This window comes from Pongo abelii, chromosome 4, assembly GCF_028885655.2.
Source record: "Pongo abelii isolate AG06213 chromosome 4, NHGRI_mPonAbe1-v2.0_pri, whole genome shotgun sequence".
Lineage (NCBI taxonomy): Eukaryota > Metazoa > Chordata > Mammalia > Primates > Hominidae > Pongo > Pongo abelii.
Genome location: NC_071989.2, coordinates 162,699,481 through 162,725,432, shown reverse-complemented (window position 1 = coordinate 162,725,432; position 25,952 = coordinate 162,699,481). Strand labels below are relative to the sequence as shown.

Below are 25,952 nucleotides of genomic sequence, written 5' to 3'. Positions count from 1 at the left end.
TCTGGTAATCTGGAGAAGGGAGATTGGGAGAATATCCTGGTCTTTTTCTGAAGACTAGCATGGAGAAGAGGATTAGGTTTATTATTCATGGTTTATGGGGAGAGAACTAGTAAGTAGTACCACTCAGTGGAAGTTATATAGAGTTAAGTTTTAGTTTAATAAAGAGTTTAACAGGGAGAACTTTCCAAAATTACAATGGACTGCCTTTTGATACTAAACTGCTTCTACTAAAGTTCCTGAGGAAGGAGGTTAATTCCTCTGCCAAGGATGTGTCTTGTAGTCAACATATATGTTTTCAGAATTTTGAGATGAGCATAGGCCACTGATGGAAATCATTGATCATCTATTAGGGATTTTCTTGTCTTCCTTTAAAGGGTGCTATCTTCTGCTTTCCTTTTGTCGGCGGGCAGTTAAGGTATTTGCAACTTAAATAGATGCTTTAAGGCTTTTTTTTTTTTTTTTTTTTGAGATGGAGTCTCACTCTGTCGCCCAGGCTGAAGTGCAGTGGTGCGATCTCATCTCACTGTAACCTCTGCCTCCTGGGTTCAAGTTCTTCTCCTGCCTCAGCCTCCCAAGTAGCTGGGATTGCAAGCATGCGCCACCATGCCTGGCTAATTTTTGTATTTTTAGTAGAGGTGAGGTTTTGCCGTGTTGGCCAGGCTGGTCTCAAACTCCTGACCTCAAGTGATCCTCTTGCCTCGGCCTCCCAAAGTGTTGGGATTACAGGCGTAAGCCGCCGTGTCTGGCCAAGGCTTTTTGTAAAGCTTGTTTAGGGTGAGTCTATAGTGGCCTTTACTCTAACTAAGTACTGTTTATCTCTACTGTTAAGGCTTGACTCTTCTGAAGTCTCCATCTTAATTCCCAGGTGTTTAATATAAAGTCTCTGCTTTGGTGGTTGGAGGTCAAATGTCTGTCAGCCTAGCATGAGCTCTGGGGATTGCTTAGCTTAGAGCTCCGTGGTAGTTTTTTGTACAGACTTGTGGAGGCTCCCAGTGCCTCAGCAGTGCAGTATTTAAGCAAAAACACCTAAAGATGTCTTAGGGCATGCCTATGTGGATTCTTAGAACTCTTTAGCTATGTAGTTCCTCCTCTGTGGTTTTCTGACCTGCAAATTCCGATTGCTTCAGCATTCCCAGATTCCAGTCTCCGTTTCTTCCACTCAAACTGATTGCCATGCCCTACTTGGGTTTTTCCTCCCTCTGTCATGGCCTGGAAAGCTCCTCTATACAGAAAGCCAAGCCAATTGTAAGGTTTACTTTGTTTTTCTTCTTGTGTGAACCAAAGTCTTGTACTGCCTATTGTCCTATGTCTGAAGACAGTTGCTTCTTATATATTGTCCAGTTTTTCAGTTGTTGTGGCAGGAGGGCATATCTAATACCAGTTAATCCATCATTGCTAGAAGTGGAAGTCCTCTCTATAATAGAGTATTTGATAATACTGAAATTATTTGGTATAATGGTTGTTTTCCTATGTGAAATTTTTAAGTTAATAGATTTTTTTTTTGAAACATACCCGTCTTTGTAATATATGTCTGTTTGATTTCTACTAATCATAATTTTCTAGGATAAAATTTAAAATAGACTGGATTTTTAAAAATCAGGTTTATCAAATTATAATTTACACACAGTAAAATTTATTCTTTTTAGGTGTACAGTTTTATATGTTTTGACCAGTATATATACTTCTGTTTATACTGTGTAATCATAGTACACTGTGATTATACAGATATAGGAAACATTCTATATAGAATGATCAATACAGATATATAGAATGTTTCCTATATCTGTATTGATAATTGAGACATAAGAATATTTTTATTACCCCAAAAAGGTTCTCTCATGTCCTTTTGTAGTCACTCTGTTCTCCTTATTGTCAGTTCTTAGCAATTACTGATCTGTTTTCTGACCTTATAGTTTGACCTTGTCCAGAAGATTATATAATTGGAAGCATACAACATATAGGCTGTTGTATATATTAGCAGTTTGTTTACAAAACTGGATTTTTTTTTGAAATGAAAATGAAAACTGCCTATCTTAACTTTCATTTTAAAATAAGCAAATAGTTTAAAATGATAAAAAGGGCTAAGGCCTAGTGTGTAGTAAGCAGGATTTAGTTTTAAAAAATTCGCATAGATGCTAATAAAGCATAAGAGTTAAGGGACCTTCCCTTCATGTTTACACATCCCCTCTCTCTTGTAGGAGAGACAAATGCCAAAGAGAATGAAAACTCTTCCCCAGTGGCTGGGGCATTTGGTGTATTCTCGACCATCTCTACTGCTGTTCAGAGCACAGTAAGTAAAAAAGTGCAAGGTGGCCTGTTCTTTTCCATTATTAGAATGGGTTTGCATATCTTTCTCTCTCTTTTCTTTGAACAGCCATGTGGACTGATTACTTTTAAAGGAGTCCAAGCCACTGAAGATCAGTCACTTTGGTCTTATGGGTGGAGTGAATGCTACTTGAAAACTTTCATTAAAGCAATAAGGAAGAAAGTAGGAAATAAAGGAGTAGCAATAAATAAGGGAGTAGGAGTTACAGAGAGGCAATGTACATATTATTTTATGGATTAGGAATTCTTAATTTGGTGGCCCTAAAAAATGTCTACTTTACAAAAATATTTTTCTCCTAGTTGCATCTTTTAGGCAAAGGGGAAATGTGATCTTTATGACAGATATTTGTGAAACTATATATGATTAAAAATATTTGTAAGAGGATTATCTAGGAAGCTAAATATCTTTGCTACATGAGGATAGATAGCTAGTTTTTTTTTAAATTTTAACTTTTTATTGAAATATACATACAGAAGAATGAAACAATAAGTGTTGTTTGAATTTTCAGTGTGAAACACCCAGAGTAAGAAATGGTATTACCGTACATCAGATCTCCCCACCATCTTGTGTTCTCTCCCAGTTTTCTGTGTCTTCTGCTCTCCCCCTCTCCTGCACCAAGACAACCATAATCCTGACTTCCACCATCATAGGTTAATTTTGCCTGCATTTCAGCTTTACATAAGTGAAATCATATATAGTATCTAACTTCTTTCATACAACATTATATTTGTATAATTTACCTATGCTGCAGTTTGTGTGTTAGATTTGATTTTCTTTGTTGTATTTCATTGTGAAGCTTTGTCACGTTTTATTTATTCATTCCACAGTTGGTGAGCATTAGGGTAGTTTTCAGTTTGTAGCTATTACAAACAGAGCTGTTATGAACATTTTTGTGCATGTCTTCTGATGAACCTCAGTACTTATTTCTGTTAGGATGTAACCACGAGTGGAATTGCTGGGTCATGCAGCTGTAGTAGATATTGACAAACAGTTTTCTAACGTGGTTATACCTATTTACATTCCCACAAGCAGTGTGTGATTGTTTCATTGGCCTTACATTCTTGCCAATGCTTGGTATTGTTAGCCACTATTTTTATTTAATAAATACATAATAAAAATGCATAAAAATATGTTTTCTCAATATTGTTGTAATGAGGTTGCATGTATTTTCTAGGGAAAGAGTGTTATAAGTGGGGGTTTGGATGCCTTAGAATTCATTGGAAAAAAGACAATGGATGTGATAGCAGAAGGGGATCCTGGATTTAAAAGAACCAAGGGTCTGATGAACCGAAATGCTACACTATCTCAGGTACTGATTATCCTTACCTGTTTATTTCCTGTTTCTGTTTTGATCTGTATTTTTGCCTTTGTTTACTTGGAACCTTGTTAGTGTTTTCTTTTCAAGAATTTTCAATAATGTTTATTCAGGCGTTTTTTTTGAGGGATCAGGGATCGGTGAGAGATCTACTGCTAACAAAAATACCCAGCTCTTTTTTCCTCCTCTTTCCTTTCTGCAGGAGCCTCCCATTAGTGCAGTGCAAAATGCTAAATCCTGTCAGGGTTTTTTGTTTGTTTGTTTGTTTTAATATTTAAATCACTTTCAGAGAAACACCTGGTTCCTTGGGTATGATTTGCGCTGTCTAGGATCAAATTATGTGGCCAGGCACGGTGGCTCACGGCTGTAATCCCAGCACTTTGAGAGGCCGAGGCAGGTGAATCAGTTGAGGTCAGGAGTTCAAGATCAACCTGACCAACATGATGAAACCCCGTCTCTTCTAAAAATACAAAAATTAGCTGGATGTGGTGGTGTATGCCTATAATCCCAGCTACTTGGGAGGCTGAAACACGAGAATAGCTTAAACCCGAGAGGCAGAGGTTGCAGTGAGCAGATATCGTGTCACTGCACTCCAGCCTGGGTGACAGAGTGAAACTCGTCTCAAATTATGTGTGATCATTTTTCTTTCTGCAGCTCCTGAGCCTACCAGATTTGAATTGCAGTGCCAAGAATGAAAGGACAATCCTCTGTACTGTAACCTGTCTAAGCTTTGCTTCCTTCAATTCTCAGAACTCACCCTTGAGCTCTCATTGTTTGCTACAGGGTAATGCCTCCATCTCTTTTTAGGTTTTACGAGAGGCAAAGGAGAAAGAAGAGATACGGACCTCCAATGAGGTTACCATGGAGACAGACAAGAAAACTCATTATGGGCTACTCTTTGATGAATTTCAAGGCCTTTCACATCTAGAAGCTCTGGAGATGCTTTCCCGAGAAAGTGAAATAAAGGTAATTCCAAGCCAAAATCTCAACTGGAAAAAGTCTTCAAGTAAAAGAATGCTGCATAGTTTCTTTTCTCTTTGTACATTTGGAAGATGAAATGTATTTTTTGTTAGAGGCTTGAGATGCCTTGGAAATACTGCCACAAAATAAATTTAAAAACTAATGTTTGATTGAACTAATTGCTAAAAGTAGAATTAGTCAAGTATTATTTCTTTAAATTTAAACGAAAAAGACAGATTAACAAAGAGGTCTTAATAGGACGTGTGTTATTTTTCCTTCGTTTTGGTCTTTTTTTTTTTTTTTTTTTTTAGTTTCTTTGGCCTAGGCTGCCAGGAAACCTGTTGACTTGAGCTGCCAATTTGTGTACAGTTACCTGTTAGCTTTTAATTGATTTAAGATTATCTCATTTTTCTGTGATTTCTAAGCTGTTGTTAAACACTGATAATTTCCAGGAATTTCTGGTTGGTATTACTTTTAGAAGTACAGAGTCTCCCTACCTTTCTGTCATAACCAGCCTCTTGTGTTAAGGTTCTTAAGGAATAACTTTTGCTGGCTGATGAGCTCATAATTTTGACTTCAATATTATCTTTTTATAGTCTCTTCCCTATTTGTGAATGTTTTTCTTTTCTTTCATACTCCTACAACATTTTATTCTTGTATCCATTCAGGTGAAATCTATCCTTAATTCTCTGAGTGGAGAAGAATTAGAGACTCTAAAAGTTGAATTAGAGCAACTCAAAGAAGCATTTTCTCTAGCAGAATTTTGTGAAGAAGAGGAAGAAGAGAAAAAAGGTAATATGAAAATTTAGTATCTGAGTGGAGAGGATGCAGTGTGTTTGTATGCAATGCATTGCCCTTGAAATAAATTATTTACTCTTATTACACTGGCTTGATTTTACTTTTTCAGTAAAATTTTTTATGCAAATTCTCTGTGTAAAATTCTCTGCAGCCTTGCACCTGACTAGGCATTGATGGGGGCAGTTGGCCTTATGCCCATGTCTCCCTACCTCCTTCCAACCAAACTCTTTGTGGCTTCTCAAGGTCTAATCTTGCAACTCACATCTTTGCCTATTTTTGCAGTTAGAAAGCTGTTCTTGTTGGATTCTTGCCTCAGTTTGACTGGTCATTCATATGAGCTTTTATATTCCTAGGTACTTTAACTCTGCCTCTCTGACTCTTGTAACCCCTGATTCTGTCTTGAATTGAAGCATGCAGGATGGCAGTTATCTAAAATGTGGGTGATAGTTTGTCTTTTTTTATTTTGAAAACTCTTATACCATATTTTAATATCTGCATTTCTCAGAAAATGTAAATGTAGATATTATGTATATTTGCAAAATTATCAGGGAATGAGATGGGTCAGGAAATGAGATGGCTGACATAAAGTATAATTGCCAGGCAACTGAATATTAAGTTCTAAGGGTTGTTTTATTAACATTTTAGCTGGAAATATTTCTAAGATATACACTAACTGACCTTTTTTTAAAAAAAGTGGAATCTGATGAATACAGTTTTGCCTTTTCTCGATGAAATAATCAGTTATAAACATTAAAAGTGAATGGAAAAATTCTCTCAGGTTTCATTAAGACATAGGGCCAATCACCCATGTAGTAGGTTAAATCAATGATGAACGAAGTGTGGTCAGTAGACCCTTGAATTCCCAAAACCCTTTCAGGGAGTCTATGAGTCAGAACTCTACATCATAATAGTAAGATGTTGTCTACTTAGGAATTTTTTAAAAATTATAATGATTTTTTTTTCTGCTTTGGCATTTGTGCTGATGGTGAATAACAATGATGCATAAAATTGGTGGTGCCATAACATGGATCAAGATGTTAGCAAACTCTACTAGTGTCATTGCATTTTCATTGCCATGCATTGGCAGTTAAAAAAAAAAGTGCCAGTTTTATTTAATCTTGTCCTTGATGAAGCAGTAAAAATTATTAATTTTATTAAATCTTCACCTTTAAGTATGCATCTTACAAATATTCTGTGTGATGCCTACTGAAGTATGATGGTTGTCTCAGGAAAAGCACTTACATTATTTGAGTTGTGAGCTGAACTACGTGCTTTTTTCATGGAATACCATTTTTACTTGAAAGGATAACAGTCACAGAGACTATTCAGAATAGGACAATTGGTACACATTTTCCTGAAAATGAATGAAGTGAACCTTTTCTTCAAGGAAAGCAACTAATTTATTTGTGAGTCATGATAAAAATTTAAGTGAAGGTTGAAACTTTGTAAAACATATTTGCAGCTGTGGTGAGCTTGACAGCTTCCCAGTGCTTATAGACTCTTCTGATGAAATTGATGGTGATCATATTTGTTAAAATAACACTTTTTGATATTTTAACAAGGAAATGTGTCAGCATTTGGAAAATCTGCATAACTCAGAGAACCAATATTTTCTAAATGTCAAATCACCATGGGTAAAAGACCTAATGGATTTTAATTTCGTGTAAAAAATTTTATGATATGGTTTCAGGTACATTGCAATATAGTTCATTGCAACTAATTTTTAAGAAACGACCACTTGTTGAGTTTTAATGTGGTATTAAAGAATATTAATAATGATCTGAAAAGACTATTAAAATACTTCTTCCCTTTCCAACTATGTATCTTTGTAAAGTTGGATTTTCTTCATATACTTAAACAAAGCAACATAACAGACTGAATATAAAAGTAGATAAGAGAATTTAGCTATCATCTGTTAAACTAGATATTAAAGAGATTCAACCCTGATGGCACTGTTCTCACTAAACTTTTTCTTTTTTGAAAAATACAGTTTTTTAAAATAAAAAGTATGTTTATGTTAATAAGTAGTGTGGGTTTACTGTTTTGAATGAATTAATAAACACTTTGTTTTAGCTTTATATAAATACTTATAACTTTTTATATGTATATGTATAAAACTTACACTAAAAAAGCTCTTTAATATTCTCAGAAAGTTTTACAAGAACTACAAGGTCCTGAGATGAACAAGTTTGAGAATTACCAGATTAAATGACCTAAACTGCAATGCTTTTTAGAAATGTCTCTGATGCTTTTTAGAATTGTACATCTTTATTTCTTTCTGTTCATTTATCTGTTCATCTTTTGCTTCACTGTTAGCTGGCTTCTGATATCCCCTGAATCTCATTTGGTTTTCTATTTCTAATCTGTGGGTAAGAAACCAGGTAACTAATTTCATTTGAGATATCTATTAAAAGCAAAGAGCGCCGAGTGAGTGTCTTAGAGTCTTTCTTGTGACAGGAAACATAAAGTTAACTGTGTGGATTCTCTACAAACAGGGACTTTTTTTTCTTTTTCTTTTTAAATCAGTTAAGGAGAAGAAATATACATGTATATCATTTATAATTACGTAGTTATCTTTACCAGTGCTCTTTGTCTTTTGTTTTTTTTTTAAATTTTTTTATTTCCATAGGTTATCAGGGAACAGGTGGTGTTTGATTACATGAGTTAGTTCTTTACTGGTGATTTGTGAGAATTTGGTGCACCCATCACCCGAGCAGTATACACTGCACCCAATTTGTGCACCTGAGCAGTATACACCACACTCCCTTCCCATCCTTTCCCCCTGAGTCCCCAAAGCCCATTGTGTCATTCTTAAGCCTTTGCATCCTCATAGCTTAGCTCCTACTTATGAATGAGAACATATGATGTTTGGTTTTCCATTCCTGAGTTGCTTCACTTAGAATAATAGCATCCAGTCTCATCCAGGTCGCTGTGAATGTGTTAATTCATTTCTTTTTATGGCTGAGTAGTATTCCATCATATATATATATATACCACAGTTTCTTTATTTACTCGTTGATTGATGGGCATTTGAGTTGGTTCCACATTTTTGCAAGTTTGAATTGTGCTGCTATAAACATGCATGTGCAAGTATCTTTTTCTTTTCTTTTTTCTTTTTTTTATTTATTAGTATACTTTAAGTTTTAGGGTACATGTGCACAACGTGCAGGCCTGTTACGTATGTATACATGTGCCGTGTTGGTTTGCTGCACCTATCAACTTGTCATTTACCTTAGGCACTTCTCCCAGTGCTATCCCTCCCCCACCCCCCAACCCCACGACAGGCCCTGGTGTGTGATGTTCCCCGCCCTGTGTCCAAGTGTTCTCATTGTTCAGTTCTCACCTATGGGTGAGAACAAGTGGTGTTTGGTTTTCTGTCCTTGTGATAGTTTGCTCAGAATGATGGTTTCCAGCTTCATCCATGTCGCTACAAAGGACGTGAACTCATCCTTTTTTATGGCTGCATAGTATTCCATGGTGTATATGTGCCACATTTTCTTAATCCAGTCTATCATTGATGGACATTTGGGTTGGTTCCAAGTCTTTGCTATTGTGAATAGTGCTGCAATAAACATACGTGTGCATGTGTCCTTATAGCAGCATGATTTATAATCCTTTGGGTATATATCCAGTAATGGGGTCACTGGGTCAAATGGTATTTGTAGTTCTAGATCCTTGAGGAATCACCACACTGTCTTCCACAATGGTTGAACTAGTTTACACTCACTCCCACCAACATTGTAAAAGCATTCCTATTTCTTCACATCCTCTCCAGCACCTGTTGTTTCCTGACTTTTTAATGATCGCCATTCTAACTGGTGTAAGATGGTATCTCATTGTGGTTTTGATTTGCATTTCTCTGATGACCAGTGATGATGAGCATTTTTTCATGTGTCTATTGGCTGCATAAATGTCTTCTTTTGAGAAGTGTCTGTTCATATCCTTTGCCCACTTTTTGATGGGGTTGTTTGATTTTTTCTTGTAAATTTGTTTGAGTTCATTGTAAATTCTGGATATTAGCCCTTTGTCAGATGGGTAGGTTGCAAACATTTTCTCCCATTCTGTAGGTTGCCTGTTCACTCTGATGGTGGTTTCTTTTGCTGTGCAGAAGCTCTTTAGTTTAATTAGATCCCATTTGTCTGTTTTGGCTTTTGTTGCTATTGCTTTTGGTGTTTTAGTCATGAAGTCCTTGCCCATGCCTATGTCCTGAATGGTATTGCCTAGGTTTTCTTCTGGGGTTTTTATGGGTTTAGGTCTAATATTTAAGTCTAATGCATCTTGAATTAATTTTTGTATAAGGTGTAAGGAAGGGATCCAGTTTCAGCTTTCTCCATGTGGCTAGCCAGTTTTCCCAGCACCATTTATTAAATAGGGAATCCTTTCCCCATTTCTTGTTTTTGTCAGTTTGTCAAAGATCAGATGGTTGTAGATGTGTGATATTATTTCTGAGGCCTCTGTTCTGTTCCATTGGTCTATATTTCCCTTTTGGTACCAGTACCATGCTGTTTTGGTTACTGTGGCTTTGTAGTATAGTTTGAAGTCAGGTAGTGTGATGCCTCCAGCTGTGTTCTTTTTGCTGAGGATTATCTTGGCAATGTGGGCTCTTTTTTGGTTCCATATGAACTTTAAAGTAGTTTTTTCCAATTCTGTGAAGAAAGTCATTGGTAGCTTGATGGGGATGGAGTCTCGAATCTATAAATTACTTTGGGCAGTATGGCCATTTTCACAATATTGATTCTACCTCTCTATGAGCATGGAATGCTCTTCCATTTGTTTGTGTCCTCTTTTATTTCGTTGAGTAGTGGTTTGTGGTTCTCCTTGAAGAGGTCCTTCTCATCCCTTGTAAGTTGGGTTCTTAGGTATTTTATTCTCTTTGAAGCAATTGTGAATGGGAGTTCACTCATGATTTGGCTCTCTGTTTGTCTGCTATTGGTATATAAGAATGCGTGTGATTTTTCAACATTGATTTTGTATCCTGAGACTTTGCTGAAGTTGCTTATCAGCTTAAGGAGATTTTGGGCTGAGACGATGGGGTTTTCTAAATATACAATCATGTCATCTGCAAACAGGGACAATTTGACTTCCTCTTTTCCTAGTCAAATACCCTTTATTTCTTTCTCTTGCCTGAGTGCCCTGGCCAGAACTTCCAACACTGTGTTGAATAGGAGTGGTGAGAGAGGGCATCCCTGTCTTGTGCCAGTTTTCAAAGGCAATGCTTCCAGTTTTTGCCTATTCAGTATGATTCTGGCTGTGGGTTTGTCATAAATAGCTCTTATTATTTTGTGATACGTTCCATCAATACCTAGTTTATTGAGAGTTTTTAGCATGAAGGGCTGTTGATTTTTGTCAAAGGCCTTTTCTGCATCTGTTGAGATAATCATGTGGTTTTTGTCGTTGGTTCTGTTTATGTGATGGATTACATTTATTGATTTGCGTATGTTGAACCAGCTTTGTATCCCAGGGATAAAGCCAACTTGATCTTGGTGGATAAGCTTTTTGATGTGCTGCTGGATTTGGTTTGCCAGTATTTTATTGAGGATTTTTGCATCGATGTTCATCAGGGATATTGGTCTAAAATTCTCTTTTTTTTGTTGTGTCTCTGCCAGGCTTTGGTATCAGGATGATGCTGGCCTCATAAAATGAGTTAGGGAGGATCCCCTCTTTTTTTATTGATTGGAATAGTTTTAGAAGGAATGGTACCAGCTCGTCTTTGTACCTCTGCTAGAATTTGGCTGTGAATCCATCTGGTCCTGGACTTTTTTTGGTTGGTAGGCTATTAATTATTGCCTCAATTTCAGAGGCTGTTACTGCTCTATTCAGCGATTCAACTTCTTCCTGGTTTAGTCTTGGGAGGGCGTATGTGTCCAGAAATGTATCCATTTCTTCTTGATTTTCTAGTTTATTTGCGTAGAGGTGTTTATTGAAGGGGGTGGGTCGCCCCTTCACACCTGTGGGTGTTTCTCGTTGGGTGGAATGAGAGACTTGGAAAAGAAAAAGACACAGAGACAAAGTATAGAGAAAGAAATAAGGGGACCCAGGGGACCAGCGTTCAGCATATGGAGGATCCCACTGGCTTCTGAGTTCCCTTAGTATTTATTGATTATTTGTCGGTGTTTTTCAGAGAGGGGGATGTGTCATGGTCACAAGACAATAGTGGGGAGAGGGTCAGCAGACAAACACGTGAACAAAGGTCTTTGCATCATAGACAAGGTAAAGAATCAAGTGCTGTGCTTTAGATATGCATAGACATAAACATCTCAATGCTTTGTTAAGCAGTATTGCTGCCCGCCTGTCTCACCTCCAGCCCTAAGGCGGTTTTTCCCTATCTCAGTAGATGGAACCTACAATTGGGTTTTATACTGAGACATTCTATTGCCCAGGGACGGGCAGGAGACAGATGCCTTCCTCTTGTCTCAACTGCAAGAGGCATGCCTTCCTCTTATACTAATCCTCCTCAGCACAGACCCTTTACGGGTGTCGGGCTGGGGGACGGTCAGGTCTTTTCCTTCCCACGAGGCCATATTTCAGACTATCACATGGGGAGAAACCTTGGACAATACCTGGCTTTCCTAGGCAGAGGTCCCTGTGGCCTTCCACAGTTTTTGTGTCCCTGGGTACTTGAGATTAGGGAGTGGTGATGACTCTTAAGGAGCATGCTGCCTTCAAGCATTTGTTTAACAAAGCACATCTTGCACAACTCTTAATCCATTTAACCTTGAGTTTGACACAGCACATGTTTCAGAGAGCATGGGGTTGGGGGTAAGGTCACAGATTAACAGCATCTCAAGGCAGAAGAATTTTTCTTAATACAGAACAAAATGGAGTCTCTTATGTCTACTTCTTTCTACACAGACATATTAACAATCTGATCTCTCTTGCTTTTCCCCACATTTATAGTATTCTCTGATGGTAGTTTGTATTTCTGTGGGATTGGTGGTGATACATGCTTTATAATTTTTTTATTGCATCTATTTGATTCTTCTCTCTTTATTAGTCTTGCTAGTGGTCTATCAATTTTGTTGATCTTTGCAAAAAATCAGCTCCTGGATTCATTGATTTTTTGAAGGGTTTTTTGTGTCTCCTTCAGTTCTGCTCTGATCTTAGTTATTTCTTGCCTTCTGCTAGCTTTTGAATTTGTTTGCTGTTGCTTCTCTAGTTCTTTTAATTCTGATGTTAGGGTGTCAATTTTAGATCTTTCCTGCTTTCTCTTGTGGGCATTTAGTGCTATAAATTTCCCTGTTCTCCACACTGCTTTAAGTATGTCCCAGAGATTCTGGTACATTGTGTCTTTGTTCTCATTGGTTTCAAAGAACATCTTTATTTCTGCCTTCATTTTGTTATGTACCCAGTGGTCATTCAGGAGCAGGTTGTTCAGTTTCCATGTAGTTGTGCGGTTTTTAGTGAGTTTCTTAATCCTGAGTTCTAATTTGATTGCACTGTGGTCTGAGAAACAGGTTGTTGTGATTTCTGTTCTTTTACATTTGCTGAGGAGTGCTTCCAACTATGTGGTCAATTTTGGAATAAGTGCAATGTGGTGCTGAGAAGAGTGTATATTCTGTTGATTTTGGGTGGAGAGTTCTCTAGATGTCTATTAGGTCTGCTTGGTGCAGAGCTGAGTTCAGGTCCTGGATATCCTTGTTAACTTTGTGTCTTGTTGATCTGTCTGATATTGACAGTGGGGTGTTAAAGTCTCCCATTATTATTGTGTGGGAGTCTAAGTCTCTTTTTAGGTCTCTAAGGACTTGCTTTATAAATCTGGGTGGTCCTGTATCGGGTGCATATATATTTAGGATAGTTAGCTCTTCTTGGTGAGTTGATCCCTTTACCATTATGTAATGGCCTTCTTTGTCTCTTTTGATCTTTGTTGGTTTAAAATCTGTTTTATAGGAGACTAGGATTGCAACCCCTGCTTTTTTTGCTTTCTATTTGCTTGGTAGATCTTCCTCCATCCCTTTATTTTGAGCCTATGTATGTCTTTGCACGTGAGATGGGTCTCTTGAATACAGCACACTGATGGATCTTGACTCTTTATCCAATTTGCCAGTCTGTGTCTTTTAATTGGAGCATTTAGCCCTTTTACATTTAAGGTTAATATTGTTTACGTGTGAATTTGATCCTGTCATTATTATGTTAGCTGGTTATTTTGCCCATTAGTTGATGCAGTTTCTTCCTAGCCTTGATGGTCTTTACAATTTGGCATGTTTTTGCAGTGGCTGGTACCAGTTGTTTCTTTCCATGTTTAGCGCTTCCTTCAGGAGCTCTTGTAAGGCAGGCCTGGTGGTGACAAAATCTCTCAGCATTTGCTTGTCTGTAAAGTATCTTATTTCTCCTTCACTTATGAAGCTTAGTTTGGCTGGATATGAAATTCTTGGTCGAAAATTCTTTTCTTTAAGAATGTTGAATATTGGCCCCCATTCTCTTCTGGCTTGTAGAGTTTCTGCCAAGAGATCAGCTGTTAGTCTGATGGCCTTCCCTTTGTGGGTAACCTGACCTTTCTCTCTGGCTGCCCTTAACATTTTTTCCTTCATTTCAACCTTGGTGAGTCTGACAGTTATGTGTCTTGGAGTTATGTGTCTTGGAGTTGCTCTTCTTGAGGATATCTTTGTGGTGTTCTCTGTATTTCTTGAATTTGCATGTTGGCCTGCCTTGCTAGGTTGGGGAAGTTCTCTTGGATAATATCCTGAAGATTGTTTTCCAGCTTGGTTCTGTTCTCCCCATCTCTTTCAGGTAGAACATAGATTTTGTCTTTTCACATAGTCCCATATTTCTTGGAGACTTTGTTCATTTCTTTTTACTCTTTTTTCTCTAAACTTCTCTTCTCACTTCATTTCATTAATTTGATCTTCAATCACTGATACCCTTTCTTCCACTTGATGGAGTCAGCTACGGAAGCTTGTGCATTCGTCACATAGTTCTCGTGCCATAGTTTTCAGCTCCATCAGGTCATTTAAGGTCTTCTCTACACTGTTCATTCTAGTTAGACATTCATCTAATCTTTTTTCAATGTTTTTAGCTTCCTTGCGATGGGTTCAAACATATTCCTTTAGCTCGGAGAAGTTTGTTATTGCCGACTTTCTGAAGCCTACTTCTGTGAACACATCAAAATCATTCTCCGTCCAGCTTTGTTCTGTTGCTGGTGAGGAGCTGTGATCCTTTGGAGGAGAAGGGGCATTTGGTTTTTAGAATTTTCAGCTTTTCTGCTCTGGTTTCTCCCCATCTTTGTGGTTTTATCTACCTTTGGTCTTTGATGATGGTGACCTACAGATGGGGTTTTGGTGTGGATGTCCTTTTTGTTGATGTTATTCCTTTTTGTTTGTTATTTTTCCTTCTCACAGTCAGGTCCCTCAGCTGCAGGTCTGTTGGAGTTTGCTGTAGGTCCACTCCAGACCCTGTTTGCCTGGGTATCACCAGTGGAGGCTGCAGAACAGCAAATACTGCAGAACAGCAAATATTGCTGCCTGATTCTTCCTCTGGAAGCTTTGTCTCAGAGGGGCACCCGGCTGTATGAGGTGTCAGTCGGCTCCTACTGGGAGGTGTCTCCAAGTTAGGCTATACAAGGGTCAGGGACCCGCTTGAGGAGGCAGTGTGTCCGTTCGTGGATCTCAAACACCGTGCTGGGAGAACCACTGCTCTCTTCAGAGCTGTCAGACAGGGACGTTTAAGTCTGTAGAAGTTTCTGCTCTCTTTTGTTCAGCTATGCCCTGCCTCCAGAGGTGGAGTCTACAGAGGCCGGGGAGTCTCGTTGAGCTGTGGTGGGCTCCACCTAGTTCGAGCTTCCTGGCTGCTTTGTTTACCAACTCAAGCCTCAGCAATGGCGAACGCCCCTCCCCCAGCCGTGCTTGCCGCCTCGCAGTTTGATCTCAGACTAGCAGTGAGCAAGGCTCCGTGGGAGTGGGACCCGCTGAGCTAGGTGCAGGATATAACCTCCTGGTGTGCCGTTTGCTAAGATTGTTGGAAAAGCGCAGTGTTTAGGTGGCAGTGTCCTGATTTTCCTGGTACGGTCTGTCACAGCTTCTCTTGGCAAGGAAAGGGAAGTCCCCTGACCCCTTGCGCTTCCTGGGTGAGGCGATGCTCCACCCTGCTTTGGCTTGCCCTTTGTGGGCCGCGCCCACTGTCCAACCAGTCCCAGTGAGATGAACCAGGTACCTCAGTTGGAAATGCAGAAATCACCCATCTTCTGCATCGATCACGCTGGGAGCTGCACATTGGAGCTGTTCCTATTCAGCTATCTTGGAACGGACCCCTCCAGGGGTCTTTTTCATATAATGACTTCTTTTCCTCTGGGTAGACACCCAGTAGTGGGATTGCTGGATCACATGGTAGTTCTGCTTTTAGTTCTTTAAGGAAAATCCACCTCTTTCCATAGTGGTTGTACTAGTTTACATTCCCACCAGCTGTGTAGAAGTGTTCCCTGTTCACTGCATCCATGCCAACATCTATTATTTTTTGATTTTTTGATTATGACCATTCTTGCAGGAGTAAGGTGGTATCACATTGTGGTTTTGATTTGCATTTCCCTGATCATTAGTGATGTTCAGCATTTTTTCATATGTTTAGGGGCCATTTGTTTATCTTCTTTTGAGAATTGCCTGTTCATGTCCTTAGCCCACTTTTTGATTGGATTGTTTGTTTTTTTCTTGCTGATTTGTTTGAATTCATTGTGGATTCTGGATATTAGTCGCTTGTCAGATGTATAGATTGTGAAGATTTTCTCCCACCCTGTGGGTTGTCTGTTTACTCTGCTGACCTTTTTGCCATGCAAACGCTCTTTAGTTTAATTAAGTCCCAGCTATTTATCTTTGTTTTTATTGCATTTGCTTTTGGGTTCTTTGTCAGGAAATCCTTGCCTAAGCTAATGTCTAGAAGGGTTTTTCCAATGTTACCTTCTAGAATTTTTATAGTTTCAGGTCTTAGTTGATTTTTATGTAAGGTGAGAGATGAGGATCCAGTTTCATTCTCCTACATGTGGCTAGCCAGTTATCCCAGCACCATTTGTTTAATAGGGTATCCTTTCCCTACTTTATGTTTTTGTTTGCTTTGTGAAAGATCAGTTGGCTTTAAGTATTTGGGTTTGTTTCTGGGTTCTCTATTGTGTTCTATTGGTCTATGTGCCCATTTTTATACTAATACCATGCTGTTTTGGTGACTATGGCCTTATAGTATAGTTTGAAATCAGGTAATGTGATGCTTCCAGATTTATTCTTTTTGCTTAGTCTTGATTTGGCTGTATGGGCTCTTTTGGTTCCATACAAATTTTAGGATTGTTTTTTCTAGTTCAATGAATAATGATGGTGGTATTTTGATGGGGATAGTGTTGAATTTGTAGATTGCTTTGGGCGGTGTGGTCATTTTCAAAATATTGATTCTACCATCCATGAGCATGGGATGTGTTTTCATTTGTTTGTATCATCTGTGATTTCTTTCAGCAGTGTTTTGTAGTTTTCCTTGTTAAGGTCTTTCACCTTCTTGGTTGGGTATATTCCTAAATATTTTTTCTTTTTTTGCAGCTATTGTAAAAGAGGTTGAGTTCTTGATTTGATTCTCTGCTTGGTCACTGTTGGTGTATTGAAGAGCTACTGATTTGTGTACATTAATTTTGTATCCAGAAACATTGCTGAATTCTTTTATCAGTTCTAGGAACTTTTATCAGTTCTAGGACTTCAGGGTTTTCTAGGTAAACAATCATCAGCAAACAGTGACAGTTAGTTTGACTTCCTCTTTATCGATTTGGATGCCCTTTATTTCTTTCTCTGATTGCTCTGGCTAGGACTTCCAGTACTGTGTTGAAGAGGAGTGGTGAGAGTGGGCATCCTTGTCTTGTTCCAGTTCTCAGAGGGAATGCTTTCAACTTCTCTCCATTCAGTATTATGTTGACTGTGGGTTTGCCATAGATGGCTTTTATTACATTGAGGTATAAGTCCCTTGCATGCCGATTTTGTTGAGAGTTTTAATCATAAAGGATGCTGCATTTTGTTGAATGCTTTTTCTGCATTGATTGAGATGATTTATGATTTTTGTTTTTAATTCTGCTTATGTGGTATATCACATTTATTGCCTTTCATATGTTAAACCATCCCTGCATCTCTGTATGAAACGCACTTGATCATGGTGGATTATCTTTTTGATATGTTGTTGGATTTGGTTAGCTAGTACTTTGTTAAGGATTTTAGCATCTATACTCATCAGGGATATTGGTTTGTAGTTTTCTTTTTTGGTTATGTTCTTTCCTGGTTTTGGAATTAGGGTGATACTGGCTTCATAGAATGATTTAGTGAGGGTTCCCTCTTTATCTTGTGAAATAGTGTCAATAGGATTGGTACCAATTCTTTTTTGAATGTCTGGTAGAATTCTGCTGTGAATCCATCTGGTCCTGGACTTTTTTTTGTTGGTAATTTTTAAAATTACCATTTCAGTCTCACTGCTTCTTACTGGTTTGTTCAGGGTATCTAATTCTTCCTGATTTTTTGTTTTGTTTTGTTTTGTTTTAGTGGATTTTTTTTTTTTTATGAAGTATTTATTGATCATTCTTGGGTGTTTCTCGGAGAGGGGGATATGGGAGGGTCATAGGATAATAGTGGAGAGAAGGTCAGGAGATAAACACATGAACAAAGGTCTCTGGTTTTCCTAGGTAGAGGACCCTGCGGCCTTCTGCAGTGTTTGTGCCCCTGGGTACTTGAGATTAGGGAGTGGTGATGACTCTTAAAGAGCATGCTGCCTTCAAGCATCTGTTTAACAAAGCACATCTGCACCGCCCTTAATCCATTTAACCCTGAGTTGACACAGCACATGTTTCAGAGAGCATGGGGCTGGCGGAAAGGCCATAGATCAACAGCATCCCAAGGCAGAAGAATTTCTCCTAGTCAGAACGAAATGGAGTCTCCTATGCCCACCTCTTTCTACACAGACACAGCAACAATCTGATCTCTCCTTCCTTTCCCCACACTTCCCCCCTTTCTTTTCAACAAAACTGCCATCGTCCTCATGGCCCGCTCCCGATGGTCGCTGTCTCTTCGGAGCTGTTGGGTACACCTCCCAGACAGGGCAGCCGGGCAGAGGCGCTCCTCACCTCCCAGACAGGGCAGCCGGGCAGAGGCGCTCCTCACCTCCCAGACAGGGCGCCGGGCAGAGGCGCTCCTCACTTCCCAGACAGGGCCGCCGGGCAGAGGCGCTCCTCACTTCCCAGATGGGGCGGCTGGGCAGAGACGCTCCTCACCTCCCAGACAGGGCGGCCGGGCAGAGGCGCTCCTCACTTCCTCCCAGACGGGGTGGCAGCCAGGCAGAGGCGCTCCTCACTTCCCAGAGGGGGCCGCCGGGCAGAGGCGCTTCTCACTTCTCAGACGGGGTGGCCGGACAGAGATGCTCCTCACTTCCTCCCAGACGGGGTGGCGGCTAGGCAGAGGCGCTCGTCACCTCCCAGACAGGGCGGCCGGGCAGAGGCGCTCCTCACTTCTCAGACTGGGCGGCCGGGCAGAGGCGCTCCTCACCTCCCAGACGGGGTGGCCAGGCAGAGGCGCTCCTCACTTCCCAGACGGTGTGGCGGCTGGGCAGAGGCGCTCCTCACTTCCCAGATGGGGCAGCCAGGCAGAGGCGCTCCTCACTTCCTCCCAGACGGGGTGGCGGCCAGGCAGAGGCACTCCTCACTTCCCAGACGGGGTGGCTGGGCAGAGGCGCTCCTCACTTCCCAGACGGGGCGGCCGGGCAGAGGGGCTCCTCACTTCCTCCCAGACGGGGTGGCGGTTGGGCAGAGGCACTCCTCACCTCCCAGACGGGGCGGCCAGGCAGAGGCGCTCCTCACCTCCCAGACGGAGTGGCCAGGCAGAGGCGCTCCTCACTTCCCATGTGGTGTGGCTGCCGGGCAGAGGCGCTCCTCACTTCCCAGGCCGGGCAGCCGGGCAGAGGCGCTCCTCACATCCCAGACGATCGGCGGCCGGGCAGAGATATTCTTCACTTCCTATATGGGATGGTGGCCGGGCAGAGGCGCTCCTCACTTCCCAGATGGGGCGGCCGGGCAGAGGGGCTCCTCACATCCCAGACGATGGGCGGCCAGGCAGAGACGCTCCTCACTTCCTAGACGGGTTGGCGGCGGGGCAGAGGCTGTAATCTTAGCACTTTAAGAGGCCAAGGCAGGAGGCTGGTAGGTGGAGGTTGTAGCGAGCGGAGATCACGCCACTGCACTCCAGCCTGAGCACCATTGAGCATTGAGTGAGCGAGACTCCGTCTGCAATCCCAGCACCTCGGGAGGCCGAGGCAGGCAGATCACTCGAGGCCAGGAGCTGGAGACCAGCCCGGTCAACACGGCGAAACCCCGTCTCCACCAAAAATACAAAAACCATTCAGGCGTGGCGGCGCGCGCCTGCAATCCCAGGCACCCGGCAGGCCGAGGCAGGCGAATCACAGGAGCCCGAGGCAGGGAGGTTGCAGGGAGCCGAGGTCGCAGCAAGCCGAGATCACGGCAGCACAGTCCAGCTTCGGCAACAGAGGGAGACCAAAAAAAGAAGGAGAGGGAGACCGAAGAAGGGAGAGGGAGAGGGAGACCGAAGAAGGGAGAGGGGAGAGGGGAGAGGGGAGAGCTAATTCTTCCTGATTTAAGCTAGGAGGATTGTATCTTTCCAGAAATTTATCCGTCTCCTCTAGGTTTTCTAGTTTATGCGCATAAAGGTGTTCATAGCAGCCATGAATGATCTTTTGTATTTCTGTGGTGTCAGTTTTAATGTCTCCCATTTCGTTTCTAATTGAGATTATTTGGATTTTCTCTCTTCTTGGTTAATCTTGCTAATGGTCTATCAATTTTATTTATCTTTTCAAAGAATCAACTTTTTGTTTCAATTATCTTTTGTATTTTTGTTTGTTTCAGCTTCATTTAGTGCTGTTCTGATCTTGGTTATTTCCTTTCTTCTGCTGGGTTTGGGTTTGGTTTGTTCTTGTTTGTCTAGTTCCTTGAGGTGTGACCTTAGATTGTCTGTTAGTGCTTGTTCAGACTTTTTGATGTAGGCGTTTCAGCTATTTAACTTTCCTCCTAGCAGTATCCCAGAGGTTTTGATAGGTTGTATCGCTGTTGTCATTCAGTTTGAAGAATTTAATTTCCGTCTTGATTTCATTTTGACCCAGTAATCATTCAGGAGCAGGTTATTTAATTTCGATGTATTTGCATGGTTTTGAAGAGTTGATTTCTAGTTTTATTCCACTGTGATCTGAGAGAGCGCATGATATGATTTCAATTTTTTTAATTTATAGAGACCCCTTTTGTGGCCTATCATATGGTCTGTCTTGGAGAAAGTTCCATGCACTGTTGAATAGAATGTATATTCAGCACTTGTTGGATAGAATGTTCTGTATATATCTGTTAAGTCAGTTTGTTCCAGGGTATAGTTTAAATCCATTGTTTCTTTGTTGTCTGTTTGGATGACCTGTCAAGTGCTGTCAGTGGGGTGTTAAAGTCCCCCACTATTACTGTGTTGCTATCTATCTCATTTTTATTTTATTTATTTATTTTTTTGAGACAGAGTTTCGCTCTTGTTGCCCAGGCTGGAGTGCAATGGCGCGATCTTGGCTCACCGCAACCTCTGCCTCCCAGGTTCAAGTGATTCTTCTGCCTCAGCCTCCCAAGTAGCTGGGATTACAGGCATGTGCCACCACGCCTGGCTAATTTTGTATTTTTAGTAGAGATGAGGTTTCTCCATGTTGGTCAGGCTGGTCTTGAACTCCCGACCTCAGGTGATACACCTGCCTCGGCCTCCCAGAATGCTGGTATTACAGGCATGAGCCACTGCACCCAGCCTATCTCATGTCTTAGGTCTATTGGCAATTGTTTTATAAATTTGGGACCTCCAGTGTTAGGTGCATGTATGTTTAGGATTGTGATATATTCCTGTTGGACACTGCCTTTTGCCATTATATGATGTCCCTCTTTGTCTTTTTTAACTGCTGTTGCTTTAAAGTTTGTTTTGTCTGATAGAAGAATAGCTACCTCTGATTGCTTTTGGTGTCCATTTGCATGGAATGTCTTTTTCCACCCCTTTACCTTAAGGTTATGTGAGTTCTTATGTTTTAGGTTAATCTCTTGAAGGCAGCAGATGGTTGGTGAGTTCTTATCCTTTCTGCAATTCTGTGTCTTTTAAGTGGAGTGTTTAGGCCATTTACATTCAACATTACTTTTGAGATGTGAGGCGCCATTCCATTCATTGTGCTGTGTTGCCTGTACACCTTGTTTTTTTTTTTTAATTGTATTTTTGTTTTATAGGTCACGAGATTTATGCGTTAAGTAAGTTCTGTTTTGATGTGTTTCCAGGATTTGTTTCAAGATTTAGAGCTCCTTTTAGCAGTTCTTGCAGTGCAGTTCTTGTACTGCTGGCTTGGTAGTGGAAATTCTCTCAGCATTTGTTTGTTTGAAAAAGACTGTATCTTTCCTTCATTTATGAAGCTTAGTTTCACTGGATACAAAATTCTTGGCTGATAGTTGTTTTGTTTGAGGAGGCTGAAGATAGGGCCCCAATCCCTTCTAGCTTGTAGGGTTTCTACTGAGAAATCTGCTGTTAATCTGTTAGGTTTTTCCTTTATAGGTTACCTGGTGCTTCTGTCTCACAGCTCGAGGTACTTTCCCTTGTCTTAACTTTAGATAACCAGATTACAATGTGCCTAGGCGATGGTCTTTTTGCGATGAATTTTGCAGATGTTCTTTGAGCTTCTTGTATTTGGATGCCTAAGTCTCTAACAAAGCTGGGGAAGTTTTCCTCGATTATTATTCCCCCAAATGTGTTTTCCAGACTTTTACATTTCTCTTCTTCAGGAATGCTGATTATTCTTAGGTTTGGTCGTTTAACATAATCCCAGACTTCTTGGATGCTTTGTTCATATTTTCTTTTTCTTTTGTCTTTGTTGGAATGGGTTAATTTGAAGACCTTGTCTATGAGCTCTGAAGTTCTTTCTTCTGCTTGTTCAATTCTGTTGCTGAGACTTTCTACAGCATTTTGCATTTCTGTAAGTGTGTCTATTGTTTCCTGAAGTTTTGATTTTTTTTTGTTTATGCTATCTATTTCATTGAATATTTTTCCTGTCACTTCTCATATCATTTTTTTGATTTCCTTAAATTGGGCTTTGCCTTTCTCTGGTGCCTCCTTGATTAGCTCAATAACTAACCTTCTGAATTCTTTTTCAGTTGAATCAGGGATTTCTTCTTGGTTTGGATTCATTGCTGGTGAGCTAGTGTGATTTTTGGGGGTGTTAAAGAACCTTGTTTTGTCATATTACCAGAGTTGATTTTCTGGTTCCTTCTCATTTGGGTAGGCTGTGTCAGAGGAAAGGTCTAGGGCTCAAGGGTATTGTTCAGCTTCTTTTGTCCCATGGGGTATTTCCTTGACGTAGCACCCTTCCCCCTTTTCCTAGGGATGTGACTTCCTGAGAGCCAAGCTGTAGTGATTGTTATCTCTCTTCTGGATCTAGCCACCCAGCAAGTCTCCCAGGCTCCAGTCTGGTACTGGGGGTTTTCTCCACAGAGTCCTGTGAACTGTCTGTGTGGGTCTCTCAGCTGTGGATACCAGCTCCTGTTTTGCTGGAGGTGGCAGGGGGGTGAAGTGGACTCTGAGAGCATCCTTGGCTTTAGTTGCTTAATGCACTATTTTTATGCTGGTTGGCCTTCTGCCAGGAGGTGGCACTTTCAAGAAAGCATAAGCTATGGTAGTATGGAGAGGAACAGGCAGTGAGCAGGGCCCTAGAACTCCCAAAAGTATATGTTCTTTGTCTTCAGTTATCAGGGTGGGAAGGGCAGGGTTAGGTGTGTCTGAGCTCAGACTCTCCTTGGGCAGGTCTTGCTGTGGCTGCTGTGGGGAATGGGGATGAGGTCCAGGTCAATGGAGTTATGTTCCTAGGAGGATTATGGCTGCCTCTGCTGTGTCGTGCAGGTTGTCAGGGAAGTGGAGGAAAGCCAGCAGTCACAGGCTTTTCCATGCAACCCAAAGGGCCAGTCTCACTCCCACTGTGCCTGCTCCCCAACCACACTGAGTCTGTTTCCAGGCAGTGGGCAAGCAGGGCTGAGAACTTGCCCCAGACTACCCACCTCTCAGCTGTGAAAGCAAGTAGGACTTTCATTTTTCCCCTGCTTGTGGAGTCCACACACTGGATTCATGCCCTCTCCTGAGTTCTGGTCAGGAGACTTCTCCATCAGTTCAAATTGTTACGAAGTTCAACTGGAGGTTTCCTTCTCCCTGTGGCCTTTTCCCAGTGCCTCTGGCCATCCTCCCCAAGGACCTCTGTGAGGCAAGGTGGAAATTGCTTGCTAGGGGACCCAGCGAGCCCACAGGGGTTTTCCTACTGCTTCCTCTACCCCTGTATTTCACTTGGCTCTCTAAATTGACTCAGCTTCAGTAAGGTCAGATTCGTCTCCTGTAATCTAGACCCTCAGTTTCCCCAGTGGGGTGTGTGTTCTGGGGCGGATGATCTCCCTTCCCACTTCCACACTATTTGGGCACTCACAGTATTTGAGATGTCTCCTGGGTCCTGCAGGAGCAATCCACTTCCTTCAGAGGGTGTATGGGTTCTCTTGGCTTTCCTAATGTATTCCTGTAGTCATTCTGGAGCAGAAGTTTACGATGCGAGCCTCCATGCGCTGCTCTGTCCATCCAAGTGGGAGCTGAAATCTCTTCCTGCCTCCTGTCCACCATGATCTCTCCTACTTTTAGGACTTTTTTTTTGTTTCCATTTGTGTTCTGCATTGTGTCCTAAGAAGTCAAACTGGCTGGCTATATAGCATCTTACTAAATGATACCTTATTCTATGTAAAGGTACTTGTCCTGATTGGAAAATGGTTCTTGAATACAAGTTTCTAAAGCTGCCTTGAGATATTGAGAAGGCAGTATAGAATGGTGAATAAAAGGATGGGTTTTGGAATTAGACTTGAGTTCAAAATCAAGATCTGCCATTTACTAAGCCATGTGACTTTGGGAAGTTACCTAACATTGAGCTTCTGTTTCCTCACCTGTAAGAAGAGTATGCTAATTCCTCTCAAGTTATAAGGATTAAATGAAATACTATATTTAATATGTGGCATATAGTAAGCACTCAACAAATGTAGCTGTTATTACTTTCATTATTAGGGCATAAATAAATAGGTAAAAATATGCATTTTAAAAGTCTTAGCAGAAAACCAATAAATTAATTTTGATTTTCTTAAGTTGCTCCATTGTTCCTAATTTCCTAATCAAGCCTTGACATGACAGTCCTCAGTTATTTATAAACTTGTTTGTAGTGCCATTAACAGTATTTGTTCAATTTACTCAACATCTGGCTTTGCATAGTAATCAGAAATCTCAGTCTTTAAATACCATTCAGAGAACTCCAAGTAGTTTTCTAAACAGATGGATTTGTGTCTATGATATTTTTTTCTCCTACTTGTTCACCAGAGATCAGAACTCTGAAAAGATAGCACTGGATTCCCCCCACCGCTCACTGTGCCCCAGCCTTCCCCAGTGATTTTGGTTGAGAATGCAATAGTGACCTTAGTATTTAATTATGTCTCTATGAAGCTGTTTTTTTTAAAAAAGTGGTGGTATCAGAGGGGAGAGAATACCATAGAACCTGGTTCTGGTGATGATGTTGGTTATCTTCATTATCCATGAGCATCCTGGGCTCTTGCACCTCTACCATATGTACCTGATTCCTTTTTTCAGAAGGAGTCTTCCTTCTTGGAAGACTTCAGCCCCTCTCCAGAGTCCCTCCAAAGCACTAAACCAGTCTCTTTTCCATCCTTACACATTTTTATTCCAATGCAATAACTACTTTTTTCTACTCAAGTCTAAAGAGTAGATGACGGTAATCTTCAAAATTTTTTTATCACAACTCTAAGCAGTGTTTCACATTCAGTCATAATATGTGGGTATTTGGATGTTTATAAATTATATAATATGTAAATTCATATAAATTATATGTGAATATAAATAATTTATATGTAAATTATATAAATTATATGTACTACCATAATAATGTATAATTTACATTCTAAAATATACCCTAAAATAGAATTTTTAATAGAATGAGATAAATCTTTATAAATAAAAAGTCCATTTTTTTTCCTGCCCTCCATTGAATTATTTTGTGAACCTCTTTGGGTATACGCATCCCATTATGGATTCAGATTCATCCCTTCTATCCAAATTATAAATTACTTGAGAAAACAAAATGTCTACCTAAATAGTAGGATATTATTAGCAGTTGTTTAGATGAGTTATGTAGGAAGAGTTGTATCAGTTAGTGAGATCAGCTTTTCCCAAACCTTATTATACCTGAGATCACTAAGTCATTTAATTCTCTGCCTTAAACACCAAGAGAGAGGGACAAAAGGATAGTGGATGGAGAGAGAAGAGCCAAGATACACTGTTTTATTCCTGGGAATATTAGGGAAGTTGCTGAGTATGAAGCAGTAATGATTTGCCCTGGCAAACTATAGTGAATTAAGAAATATTCTATAGACTGTAAGTAGATTGCTAGAAGATTTCTATGTACAAGAGTTCTCTTCTGCCTTCCATGTTGCAGAGAAGCCTTGGGCTGGACCACAAAGTGGGG

At 40.6% G+C, this 25,952-nt stretch overlaps 1 protein-coding gene across 8 annotated transcripts in view; it reads left to right on the top strand.

The window, feature by feature from the left end:
* The window catches only part of FAM114A2 (family with sequence similarity 114 member A2), a 54,850-nt gene that overhangs the window by 7,179 nt on the left and 21,719 nt on the right, over positions 1 to 25,952 (top strand). For all 8 annotated transcript variants that reach the window (XM_009241213.4, XM_009241214.4, XM_063724333.1 and 5 more), the window contains 4 exons: positions 2,199 to 2,290; positions 3,501 to 3,635; positions 4,449 to 4,607; positions 5,270 to 5,393. In XM_009241213.4, coding sequence (XP_009239488.4) covers positions 2,199 to 2,290; positions 3,501 to 3,635; positions 4,449 to 4,607; positions 5,270 to 5,393 — 510 coding nt within the window. The remainder of the gene's footprint in view (positions 1 to 2,198; positions 2,291 to 3,500; positions 3,636 to 4,448; positions 4,608 to 5,269; positions 5,394 to 25,952) is intronic.